The following is a 13,888-nucleotide window of genomic DNA, read 5'->3' on the forward strand; positions in this document are numbered from 1 at the left end:
TAGCAATAAAATTAAAAAGCAAATTATTTTTGAAATAGCAATCTTGTAAACGGGTAGTAGCTTAGGCAAGTCTGTTTAACACCTTTGCAGGCCTCACTACACATCATATCCAACATATTAAAATGAACCCACTTCCCACATTATATTTATAAAAATCTAGAAAACATCTTTATAATTTCGCTTTTGAAATTAGTTGGCTACTATTAAGCTTATTTATCTCATGGCTGGCCCTGATTTCCCTGCAATCATTCAGCATGTTTGAGAACACTTGTGAAATAAGAAATATTCAGCCCACAAGTTTTTTTTTCCAAATGTAATAAAATTTTTATGAATGCTTATTTGACCATTATTGAAGTTGACATGATATTACACTTTGAACATTTAATTAAACATTAACTGTGAATTTACAGTTTTCTTTTTGCATTTTGGAGTTAATTATTTTATTTTTTAGTTCTCAAAGATTTTCATAGGCTCTTAAAAAGCTCACAGGCTCTAGACACTGAGGACCATAGTATGTGTCACGGGAAACAGAGCCCTGGAGATGGAACTGGGAGGAAAGGAATTCTGGTAAGAAGTGATTCACGTAAGGAGATGTATTTAATATTTCCAGATAGTGTGCTATTTCCTGCACTGCTCTGAAGTAAGGCATCAAGCATTCACTGCAGGGACTTATTCATGGTCCACCTCATACTAGATATCACAGATGATAAAAAAAAAAAAAAGCACAAGATGTGGTTGCCATCTTTGAGAACCTAATAGTTTAGTTGGGAAGAAAAATATTATTCTTTTTAAGGTTTTCTCTATAATAATTAAACACATGAGATTGTGAAATAATGAATCCAGGGACTGGGTACTTGAATTATCAAACTAAAACAATAATACTATTGTCTGGCCTTATCAAAGTCATTTGATAAATTGCTCTTTAATAACCTGAGCAGTGACTTATGAACTAAGATAGTTGCTGAGGCCCCGGCATTCTCCCCATAGTGGAGGAAGAAACAGGAGAGTTCTTGTGAGGGCCAACTTTATTTTTACTCAGTCCCAGGGATATAGTATTGAAGTGGAGTTCAGTTTGCACTCCAATGAGGGTAAGTGGAAAAATGAAGAGAGGACTTTAGTCCCAAGTGGGACAGTTACATCTCAGTTTAACTCTGTGACTCCCAATCTGCTCAATTGCTTCAGTGGGTATTGTATTTTTTTCCTCTCTCTCTGAAATGGACTTTGTTTTCTAAGAATAAATGGAATGTGTTCTTTGAAATAGCACGGGGTATTCAACAGAGGCCTCAATAACCAAATGCCTTTTCTTCCCTGTGGTTGTTACCTAATAGGTCCTACAATGGAAATAACATGGCTTCAGAAATGCTGAGGAATTCTTGCCCTTCTGTAACTAGGCTTGAGCGACTTCCCTGATTCAATGGGAGTCACACACCACTGGGCACAACCTGGCTGCAAGGTCAGTGCGTGTTCTATCAGAGGATGGTGAGTCACCACTTCCCCTGAAGCTCTGCAACAGCATGGAAAAATCACAACTATACTGTCCTATCCCAGAGAAATTAACCTGCCTCCAGAAGTAAACAACCTGCCTCCAGCTCCTTAGAGATCACTTTTGAGAACATTCGTCTTCAACTACTTACTGTTTGACATGACTGGAAGCAGAAGACATGGCTGAACAGCATTTCAATCACCCTGAGGAAATGCCTAACAGTCTTTAGCTTATGTAAAATAACTAATTACGGAAACTTAATGCTGATCTTTGATTCCTAGTATGAGGACAGACCTAAGTAGAAGCTGTTCTTTGAGGCAGCCTATCTCACTAAAAATCGTTTAAAGAAATGAAGAGTAAAACCGTTTTGAGTGAGGGATCATTTTAGCAGGGCAGCTGCCTATGTCTGTGCCAGTTGTACACTGCATAACTGAAGGGCGACCATTTACACAAACCACAGTGTGAATTGTGTTTGGGGAATTATGCAAAATGGAAGTTCTACCTTTCTGTTTCTCAACTAATGAGACAATGAAATTATATTTTTCATCTTTAAACAGACCCCAAAAGCTCAAGTTGAAACAGTGAGGGTAACACACTGGTCGATACGGAGATAACAATGTCAGATAGTGGTTAGAAACACCTTGGAATCAGAGTGGCAAGGTGGATATCCCAACTCGGCCCCTTACTCCAGTTACATTGCTTTACCTTCCCATGACTCAGTCTGTTCAACTGTAAAGTGGGTGTAACTGGGGTGAATGGGAAAATGATATTAAACAACACAGGCATCGTGCTTAGAACAGTGCTCAGCACACGGTCAAGGACTCGATAAATGTAAACTCTTACTATGAAAAAAGAGTGTTTATCTTTCTCTCAATTGTCAGAATTCTGGAATGAATAAAAAAGCATCACTGCTGCGTTATGATGATTCTGCTTCAAGAGTATATAAGGCTCTAGAAAGAAACATTTTCTGTGTCATGTAAGGCTGAGCACTGGAAACAGTTTAACACGATGCTTTAGGAGAAAATGAAAAGCAGCATTTTGTGACTGCCACTAAGAATTTTAGAAAGTTTGTTGTAGGAACTATGTCTGCTGGATATTTTCAAATATAATTATCACTGAAGGCGAATAGGAACCCAGAAATCTTCAGATGTTGTGGGAAATGATAGGGATTCCAAAAAATAAAGGTGAGCAAAACTACAAAAATAATACTGTCCTCTCCATGCCTTGTTTTCTCTCAGGTGGCACTGACAGCATGGCAAAGGGTCACTGAAGCGGTTAAAGATTTTTACTGGGGTAATCAGATGTCTATAAAAAGCCGCTCTTTAAGGAAGTATGACTCACCCCCCGGAATGCGCCCAATGTGACCAACTTTTCTCATTTGTAAAGAGAAATTTGAAATTATATGAGCGATTATCCCATTTTCAATGTTGGTGCTAATTCAAGATTCAAAATTAAAAAAAAAAAAAAAATTGTCTGCCAACACCGTGAAGCCAAACAAAATACCTGTGTGGTAGGGGAGGTGGTTCTGTCACCAAATTTTCTTTTAACCACGGTTTAGGACTTACTGGTTTACTGTTTTATTAATCACAAAGAAACCCCTTTATGTAGAGTAGCTAATGCAACAGTGAGCTAATATCATGCATTTATATATGAATAGTAGGTATAGTAAATAATAATAACTTAGCCCAGTGGGATTAATTTACAATGGTATAGATTTCAGGCCTTTACTAAGGAAATTTTTGGAGAATTAATTGTGCTGAAATGGTAAGTACCTATTCCATCCATGCATAAAACCAATCCTAGTGGACTTTGTTTTTTTGTGTGTCTGTTTGTTTTTAAATCTTCATTGTTACTCTTTAGCTCATCATTAGCCAAAGTCTGAGTGACTAGTTGAATGAGTAATTTGGTTAATTAAACAAGAGAAGTCAGAAGGAAACTAGCATTGATTCAACACCTACTATCCACTTACCATGTTTCCCCGAAATTAAGACCCAGCCAGACAATCAGCTCTAATGAGTCTTTTGGAGCAAAAATTAATATAAGACCCGGTCTTATTTTACTATAATATAGGACCGGGTATAATATAATATAATATAATATAATATAATATAATATAATATAATATAATTTAATGTAAGACCCGGTCTTATTTTACTTATTTTATTTATAGTAAAATAAGACCAGGTCTTATATAATATAAGACCGTGTCTTATATTAATTTTTGCTCCAAAAGACGCATTCAAGCTGATTGTCCGGCTGGGTCTTACTTTCGGGGAAACAGGGTAGTTCTTAATCTATATTGTCTCTTCCAATATTCAAAACAACCCTTTAAGGTAGTTGTAATTATCCCTTATTTTGTAAATTGATGTTTGGAAAGGTCATGCCTAACTTCTTGATCCATGCTCAATGAATATTGATGTTGCCAAGTATTAATTCAGTAGCTGGTACAGTTAGCAATCAGTAACACACACACACACACACACACACACACACACACACACACACACAGAGGCATTTAAAAGCAAGGTTAAATTTACCAGGCTGGAAAGGGTCAGTCACCATATGATAATCAAAGGAAAGAATTTTGTGCCGACAAATAGAACATTTTCGCCTTAATCTGAGTCGTCATGTATCATTGTTAGGCATTGTATACAGAGCACAAAGTAACTGGGATCGCATAGCTCCTTATTTCTATCACAAAATCAACACAGAGTTGGGTGTGTAATTAAATGTAAATAGGTGACTTAAATTTTCAGATTTTTTTTAAAGGACAGATAGGGGTCTAATGGTGTTAGAGTGCGAGGGGTCAACACACATTAGGGGAAGATTAAGGGACAGCAGAATCTGTCTTCATTTCAAAGGAAGTTAAGGGTAGACAGTTGACAATAAACCTAGTTCCTACATCTCCACGGCAGCTTTAGATTTAACAATTTATAAGGGAACCTACGAACAGTATGACATCTGGTAAGGCTGGCACAAGTGTAAAATGTGTCCTTCAACTGTAATTATGATATGACCAACTGAATCCAATGTTTCATAAATCCCAAATTGTGAAATACTATGTATTTAGGGTAGTATCACATATTTATGAAGATGTTTCAGTAAATATTTATGGGTCACTGTGGTAAATACATATAAATAAAAAGGTAGTACTTCAGGGAGCTTACAAGAAAAAGAGGGGATGGATGGTACGAGACATGCATCCATGAAAAACATGACATTATTGTGTTTTATTCGTTTCATACATCTTATCATATAGGAAGTTTTCACATTCTTCAGTGTAGATCTCACCTACTAGAATAAAACTACTATAAGCACAGATATCGCCTGTCTTATATCCTACTATATCTCCAGTAACTAGAACAGTGCCCAGCCCACAGGAAGCATTCACTGTATACGGGCAAAGGGATAAATGAATGGATTGACACTGATCATAAATACCATGTTTCCCTGAAAATAAGACCTAGCCAGACAATCAGCTCCAATGAGTCTTTTGGAGCAAACATTAATATGAGACTCAGTCTTATTTTATTATAATATAAGACCAGGTATAATATAACATAACATAATATAATATATGTAATATAATATGATATAGTATAATACAATACTGGGTCTTATATTAATTTTTGCTCCAAAAGACGTATTAGAGCTGATGGTCTGGCTAGGTCTTATTTTGGGGAAACAGGGTATTATGATAGGAAAGTAGAGAAGAAAAAAATCCTTGTGGTACGGCTAGTCAGGGAAGATTTCAGGGAGAGAGGATCCTAGATATGGGGCTTGAAAACTGGTAGAAAAGAGGTCTTGTGAAGAATGGCACAGACAAAAATGACAGGCAAGGCCTCAGAGATGCTTGCAGCAATGTAAAGTACCACTCCATCAGTAAATCTTGATAAAGAGATTTGGGATTATATAAAGGAAAACTTGTTGACCAAAATGGAATGGGCTCCCTTGGGGTTGGTGGGAGAGGAATTTATGTGAGGAGAGATATCGAAGCTTTGGGTAGAAGACCGCCCAGCCAAAACGTGATAGTGGGCAGTCAGGCCCTGAGGGTAGGTAGAACTTTTAAAGCTACCTCTAACCTTGGGATTCCAGGCCTCTGCTTTTGCCTTGTTGCTGAAATGATTTTGGAGAACTTCTTAAAATCCTTGAATTAGTCATAGATAGAACGTTGCCTTTTATTTCTTAAAGCAAGAGAAATTGCAATTAACCGCAAGGGTTGTTTCATCTTTTATTTGGTGAAGTCACATGTCAGCTGGTAGAGAAACAATTGTTTTATCACTTAGCTGTAGAAGTGGTAATGGACAGTGACATTTAAGAAACATTTTCTACAGATTTCAGAAGACAATCATTTTGTTTTGGACGTTTATAATATGATGAAGTATTTTAAAAGCCCATTATAATTAAATAGCTTGTAGAAAAAAGACATCTTTAAATCTCATCCCATGGAAGTGCTTATTTCAAATGGTAGTCTACAGAAGACTTTAAGTAAACATATGACTGTACATTGATTTTGTAATCAATTAAATGGGTGTGCTTTATACTTAAGATCATCTTTGATGTTACATATCCAAATGTTTAAGTACCAATACAAAAGCAATCATTGTTTTGTTTAAAGTTTTAAAACACATAGAACAAAAGGGAGGCTTGATTCAAAATACTTAGACACATGCAGATGAAACTAACTCAGTGTCTCTGGCCCTCACAGGGGAGGGTAGTGGTGCCCACGTCCTCTGAACAACCACCTCTAAAAGCTGGTTACTCCAAAAATCTGCAATTCCCGACCTGAGAAGTTTGTTTTGTTCTGTGTTGTTTTGTACCTGTGAGTCTCTGCCCAAGGGCTATTTCTGGCCATAGTTACATGCTTGGCCCAAAAATAAATAAACCAGTAGTGGTGGGTTGTTAATAATCCCCAGAAACAGGTGATGGATGGGTGAGTTGGTGGATAAGTATTCCAGTTTCCTCATCCCACGGATGGGATGACGGTGAGGAATGTTTCGTACACAGCGTCTGGCAGAGTGGGATGCAGCTCCACTTTCCCACTGTGGTAACTGGGTTGATGATGAACAATTTGTGTCCTTCCAGTCCCTATGTCACTCCCCTACTCCGTTACTTGTACTTCATGAGCTTTCTACGTAAACTACTTGTACTCCTTGTCTCAGGATCTACTTCTGGGGGAATCGAGACCAACATACACCTCTTCCACTATTTTATGTCACCAAAGACTTTTGATTGGGATTTTGAAAGTATAAATGAAAGCCAATTAAAGTGAGTTGTTTATCAAACATGAAACATACATGTTCTTTATCATACATGAAACAATGTTACCATTTTACATGAATAAATTGTCAAGTTTTCTCAAGTCCCTCCTTTCTCTATATTCCTGCTCTTTGTCACTTGGCCTTTTCAATCTCTAGTACACACAATGCATGAAATAGGATGCCATGGGGTAGGTGAATGAGAAACATGAAATAAAAAGTGCTTACAGATTCACAGTGTTTACTACATGAATGAACAATATACTCTATTTGTGTATATGTTAAGGGTCACGTGGGTAGATCATATGTTGGCGAGCAATTATGTTATTTCTAGAAGAAATGGAAATGTTAATTTATTCATCTGGGCCTAAATCAGCATTGCTCTAAATCAGTGTATTTCCTGACAGTGTAAACCAACACACACACACACACACACACACACACACACACACACACACACACCCTACACATATGTACATGTTTGACATAGATTTCTTAATAATATGAACACACTAAAAGTACTGTCAATTAATCAACAATAAATCCTAAATTTAGAGTTAATGTCTGAGTCATATCCATATCTCTTTTTGAACAAGGTATAACTGTCTTAAGTTAAAAAAACCCGAACTCACTACAGATTCATATTAGGTTGATCATTAATCAACACTATGTAATGCCAGATTTGACAGAATGGTTCCTGAATCTCAAATTATTTATAGCAGTATTTTACCTTGGGGAGAGGACGAGGACAGGCTTTTTTTCAAATGTCTGAGACCAGTAAAGGACCTTTCTGACTTGTTTTCTCCTTAAATCCCTAGAAAGTAAAAAGCCTACTGTGAAATGGTGAGGCCAGAAGGAGGGAGAAATAAACATTTTGGTGTGATTTTGATCTCCATTCTGCTGAGTAGGAATAGGAAGAAGTTTTGAGGAAGTTTGAGAGTGTGTGCGTGTGTGTGCATGTGTGTGTGTGAGTGTGTGTGTGTGTGTGTGTGTGTGTGAGAGAGAGAGAGAGAGAGAGAGAGAGAGAGAGAGAGAGAAAATAAATGAGAGAACAAATAAAGGTAAAAAGTTTTCAGACCTTTCACAATCACTTAAATGTTTGATCAAAAGGTACATAAAGATAATGGCACAAACCCTCACATTATGAATGAATGTAGTTTCTGTAGCTTGTAGTTCTGGGCTTTCAAATCATGAAGGTATATAGGGAAAATGAATTTAGATTTAGAATCAATATAACCATAAAGTTTATGAAAGTTTGAAAATTATGTTTTTCTTTACATTTATGGTCACTATAACTAATTCTTTTAAAATATATTACCTGGGCTTGTTCTTTGAACACTGAATGTTTTCTGTTTCTTTCTTTCTTTTTTAATGTTACAGAGATAGCTTAAAGAGTTGATGATAAGAAAAAAGCTCCTTGACATTGGTCCTGACAATGATTTTTTTTTTTTTGATATGGCATTCAAAGCACAGGCAACAAAAGCAAACAAACAAGTAGGATTATACCAAATTAAAAAGCTCCTACAAAGCAAAGGAAATAATAAAATGAAAAGGCAGCCTATGGAATGACAAAAAAATATTTGCAAACCACAAATCAGATAAGGTGTTGATATCCAATATATATCAGGAACTCATACACTCGATAGCAAAAATAACAAGTAATCTGATTAAAAATGGGCAGCAAACCTGAATAGACATATTTCCAAAGAAGACATACAAATGGCCAATAAATTCATGTAAAGGTACTCACTATCATTAGTCAACAGGGAAATACAAATGAAAACCAAATGAGATATCACTGCACATATGTTACGATGGCTTTTACCAAAAAAGGTAAAAGATAACAAGTATTGGCAAATATTGGAGAAAAGGGAAGGTTTCTACACTATTGATGGGGACGTAAATTGGTGCAGCCATTGTGGAAAACAATATGGAGGTTCCTCAAGAAATAGAACTACCATATGACCCAGCAATCCCACTACTGGGTATATTTTCAAATAAAATGAAATCACTATCTTGAAGAGATACTTGCACTCCCATGGGCATTGCAGTATCATTTACAACAGCCAAGATATGGAAACAACCTAAGTGTCTGTTGACTGATGAATGGATAAAGAAAATGTGTACATATGCACAATGGAATATTATTCAGCAATGAGGAGGAAGGAAAACTTGTCATTTGCAATAACACTGATGAATTTTGAGGACAATGTGCTAAGTGAAACAAGCCAGACCAAAAAAAAAAAAAAAAGACAACTACTGTATAATCTCACTTATATGTGGAATCTAGAAAAGTCAAAATCGATTATTGATTGAATTCCGCCGGCGCGGGAGCCTCTGCAGAGAGAGAACGCGAGAGATGGACATGGACAAACGGATTCATTTAGAGCTGCGGAACAGGACGCCCTCTGATGTGAAAGAGCTTGTCCTGGACAACTGTCGGTCAAATGAAGGCAAAATCGAAGGCCTCACAGATGAATTTGAAGAACTGGAGTTCTTAAGTACAATCAACGTAGGCCTCACCTCAGTCGCAGACTTACCAAAGTTAAACAAACTTAAGAAGCTTGAACTAAGCGATAACAGAATCTCAGGGGGCCTGGAAGTATTGGCAGAAAAGTGTCCGAACCTCACACATCTAAATTTAAGTGGCAACAAAATTAAAGACCTCAGCACAATGGAGCCACTGAAAAAGTTAGAAAACCTCAAGAGCTTAGACCTTTTCAATTGTGAGGTAACCAACCTGAATGACTACCGAGAAAACGTGTTCAAGCTCCTCCCGCAACTCACATATCTTGATGGCTACGACCGGGATGACAAGGAGGCCCCTGACTCGGACGCCGAGGGCTATGTAGAGGGCCTGGACCTGGACGAGGAGGACGAGGATGAGGAAGAATATGATGAGGATGCTCAGATAGTGGAAGACGAAGAGGACGAGGAAGAGGAGGAGGAAGGTGAAGAAGAGGATGTGAGCGGAGAGGAAGAGGAGGATGAAGAAGGTTATAATGACGGGGAAGTAGACGATGAAGAAGATGAAGAAGATCTTGGTGAAGAAGAAAGGGGTCAGAAGCGAAAACGAGAACCTGAAGATGAGGGAGAAGACGATGACTAAGTGGAATAACCTATTTTGAAAAATTCCTATTGTGATTTGACTGTTTTTACCCGTACCCTCTCCAAATCCCGCCCCCCGAAACTTATTTTTTTCTGATTGTAACGTTGCTGTGGGAACGAGAAGGGAAAAGTGTACTGGGGGTTGTGGGGGAGGGAGGGTGGGAGGGGGTGGAATAAAATACTATTTTTACTGCCACTCTTTAAAAAAAAAAAAAAAAAAAAAAAGAAAAGTCAAAATCATAGAAGCAGAGAGTAAAACAATAATTACCATGGGCTGAGGCAGGGGTATGGGGCTAGTGAAAATGGAGAGATGCTGACCAAAGTGTATAAAATTTCAGTTGTAGAATGAATGAGTTCTGGAGGTCTAATGTACCGCCTGGTGACTAGAGTTGTCAGTCCTGTATTGTGTACTTGAAAGGTACTAAAAGTAAATCTTAAGTGATCTTATCACCCACACATTAAAAAAACAATAACTATGTGAGATGATGGATGTGTTCATGAAATTGATTGTGTAATCATTTCACAGTGTACATGTATGTCAAAGCATTACATTGAACCTTAAATATATACAATTTCTGTTTGTCAATTATACATCAATAAAACTGTTCTAGAGCAAGTGAGTACAGATGTATTTTGGGTTAGAAATAGGGAAGAAGAAAACGTGTAAAGGATTAGATGCTTCAGCAGCTTAAAATATCATAAAGCTCAGAGTAAATTTCCACCTTGCTGCTGATTCATATATAAACTATACTCAGATGGGCAGAAGGAATAGTGGGGAAATCATCTTGGCTTACGTGGAAGAGGAAAAGGCTACCTCCAGTTAATTTTTTAAAACTACCTATTAACTTATCCACAGACACAGCTCTGCAAAATGAATTCTAGAATGTGGTTAGTGTCAGTTCCAGTTGCGGGTGGAAGAAGCAATCTTCACCAAACTTAATGGACGGTGGCTGTGAAACTTGGCATGGTGACAGGACTGAGGTAAACAGATGCCATAATAACCACTAGACACTTGTCTTTCTCAGCTCTATGGAAACATCTGCTACTTTCCACACCAGCAGAGGTAGAGGAATGAGAAAACCTGTGCTTAGACACTCAACTTCAAAACATGACGCCAGGTTCAAGTGCCGCCATCCCATCTCAGTGAAGTACGTATTTCCAAGTCTACACTAGGGATTGAGGCTGCGGTCACTCAAGAAATGCTGGTCATGGTCCCAGTGCTACAGGACAGGCACACACCATTCCCTTAGCTGCCAACCCAGGCTGGTAATTTGAGACCTCACAGCTGGTGACTTTCCCTCTTCACATACCAGCTGCCTCTAGCAGGCCAGTACACATCTGAGCCAAAGAAGATGTTTCTTGCACTTGCCTAAACTTTGAGAGTACCCACTGGCCAGGCGGGCAGCAATTAGCATGAAGGGAGGACCCCAGCCAAGGAAGGTTTCAAGAAGACTTCTTCTTGCTCTTCAAAAGCAGCTGCATTCATGCCACTCACTAGAGGAGGCAAACACGGCCAGTGTGCTTGTGTTATCTGCCTTCTTCAGTCCATGGGAGGGAAGCCAGTTAATGATTTTTTTCAGCTCTTTATCAAAATCAATTAACACATTGCAACACTTAGATAGCAGCACCTAGGCAGGGGACCAGCGGGCTTCCCCAACAGCCTTTTTATTAAGGAGACATTTTTTAAGTTCATTCTACTTTGTATTTCTGCAGCATAACATGCTACCTCAAATTACTGGCCTCTTAGTCTAACAAAAGGTCACAGACCCTTCAGGCACACAGAGTCAATTTACGTTTGACTTAATCTATATATACAGAGGGTGATAAAAAATTGCATACACATTTTAAGAAAGGAAAAATTGTATTAAAATTATAATACGCATTATACTCATATACTGAGAACAAAAGATGAATACAAGTCATGTGTATATAATTTTTGGCACCCCCAGTATGAGTATGTATGTGTATGTGTATATATATATATATATATATATATACACTCATAAATGACTTAAGACCTTGGCTCACCAGGCACAAGCAGTGAATTAACAGGAAGACACAATGTGTGGACAATGGGGGCATGAGTGCCAGAAGGGCAGGAGATTCATTGCTCATAGGAAATAAAACACTCTAAAGCCCAAAGCATTTCCCCACTTCGTTTTTTCTATGCAGTTCCCTTGAGGTTATGCAGCTGGATATTCTCAGAGCTGAGAGCCAACTGGCTTATTATAAACTATTCATTCTACCTTCTGATATTTCCAGGCTCTCTGTTATGACAACTGAATCGGTACTCAATTATTCCTCAAACCAAAGATGTATGTCTAAGGTGCTCAATTCTAAAGTCTAGGAAGGCAACAAGATTGAAGAATTTAAGAAATTTTGGTTGTCAGTGTTCTTACTTCCTCCTTTACAGACAGTTCTCCTTTTAATGTAAAATAGGACGAAAGTAATTCAGCTTTGAAAAGTGACAGAGAAAAAGGGAAGAACTTCTGAATTAACTAATGGCACAGACCTTGAGAAGGAATACACAATAAACATTTGAGTACAAGCCACAGTTTCTTCCTGCCTGGGGTACACTGGAGCCATTTCAATAAATGTAACATGCTTTATTGACAAACCAAGTAAATTGTTAAGAATTGGTCTTTTTTGTCAGATTAGAAGTATTTTTTTCATTAAAAATAGTAGTAACAATAACACATGTAGTATTTATCCATTACGTACTCTGTATATTATCCACATTTTACAGATAAGAAAATTGAGTGAGGTACAGTACAGTTGAATAACTTGCTTAGGACACAAACCTAGGAAGACATACCTATTAACTGGCAAAGATATGAGACAGATTGTTTTTTTTTTGACATGCAGTAATGAATTAATTAAAATCACAAAGTTCTCAGCATTGTCTTTGATTTTTGAAAGAAAAGGTGCCTGTTCTCTGAGGGGCAGCTACTCTTAAGCAATAGAGAGTTAAGCTGACTTGCTTCAAAGACAAAAAAGAAGTCATTAAAAATAAAGAAAATAAAAGTTCTGAAAGAGGGGAAAACATTCTCTAACAGTCAATGAAGTGGTACAAAAAGTACATTTACAGACTGATTAAAACTTATGGAAAGACAAAAATAAATATGAAAAAATATAAAATAATTGTTTTATGGTGGTAGAATGATAGGCAAAAAATTTTACTTCTTTCATAATTTCTGGATATATTGTTATATTTTTGTAATTAACAACAGTATGCTAAAGAAATAAACTATGTAAGTCCGGCTTCTTTCTGTTTATAATGGCTGCTGATGTCATAAAATTTTAGCCCAATTGATACGCACAGTAACTTTTATGCTCTTTTATCTCCAATCTTGGATTTGGGAAACTCTTTTTCCTTTAAAAATAAAAAAGAACATAGTTTTTATGTCTATTTTGGGCAGTTATTAGTGAAGACAGTACACAGGAAAAAGAAGTTATCAACCACGAAGCGTATTTATTTAGGAAAACAAAGTCCCTACTTTCAAAATGCTTAGAACCTAATGAAGGAAAAGTTAAACTAAATTGTAGAACTGGTATTCAGTATCCTTAGACTGCACACTAATTTCAAATATGGGAGAATAAATATATATTTTTTTCCAGAAGACTTTCTTCTTCCCCATTAAAAGAATATATATCATTTTGCCAAGGAAAAGTAAACAGAAGGAAATGGTTTGGGGTTGACTCAAACCTGTGAGTATTTGAATTCTAATTTGGTTCTAAAGTCAGATAAAAATGTCTATCCTCCTGGTATAACACATTTAAAGCAAATAGAATCCATTATGCATGAAAAACTAATCTCTGACCTTTACTGGTAATTTTACCTATTGAAAAAAGTTTGAAACACTCAGTTGTGGAAAGAAAACAGATATTTGCTCACGGTCTGTAGACTCTAGCTCAGCTGACAGTAATTTTCCATTGATGGGGAGAAAATGATGGAAAATATTTACATAGCTATGGTTGATTTTAGTCTGGTCCTATATAACTTCAGCCATGATTCTACAATTTTCCATTTGCATGAATA

General features: G+C 37.1%; 2 protein-coding genes across 8 annotated transcripts in view; one reads left to right on the top strand and one right to left on the bottom strand.

Annotated features, from left to right (window-relative positions):
• PDE4D (phosphodiesterase 4D) overlaps positions 1-13,888 on the bottom strand; it is a 1,245,242-nt gene that overhangs the window by 262,923 nt on the left and 968,431 nt on the right. The gene's annotated exons all lie outside the window — the stretch shown is intronic.
• Positions 9,051-10,046, top strand: LOC117025351 (acidic leucine-rich nuclear phosphoprotein 32 family member A-like). The gene has a single exon (XM_033111255.1). It carries the CDS (start codon positions 9,101-9,103, stop codon positions 9,848-9,850), a length of 750 nt encoding a protein of 249 aa, XP_032967146.1. The 5' UTR covers positions 9,051-9,100; the 3' UTR covers positions 9,851-10,046.

This window comes from Rhinolophus ferrumequinum, chromosome 7, assembly GCF_004115265.2.
Source record: "Rhinolophus ferrumequinum isolate MPI-CBG mRhiFer1 chromosome 7, mRhiFer1_v1.p, whole genome shotgun sequence".
In the NCBI taxonomy this organism is placed as follows: domain Eukaryota; kingdom Metazoa; phylum Chordata; class Mammalia; order Chiroptera; family Rhinolophidae; genus Rhinolophus; species Rhinolophus ferrumequinum.

Bases quoted from the DNA above. Each gene is read 5' to 3' on its own strand.
- LOC117025351 (XM_033111255.1), top strand. From the start codon at position 9,101: ATGGACATGGACAAACGGATTCATTTAGAGCTGCGGAACAGGACGCCC.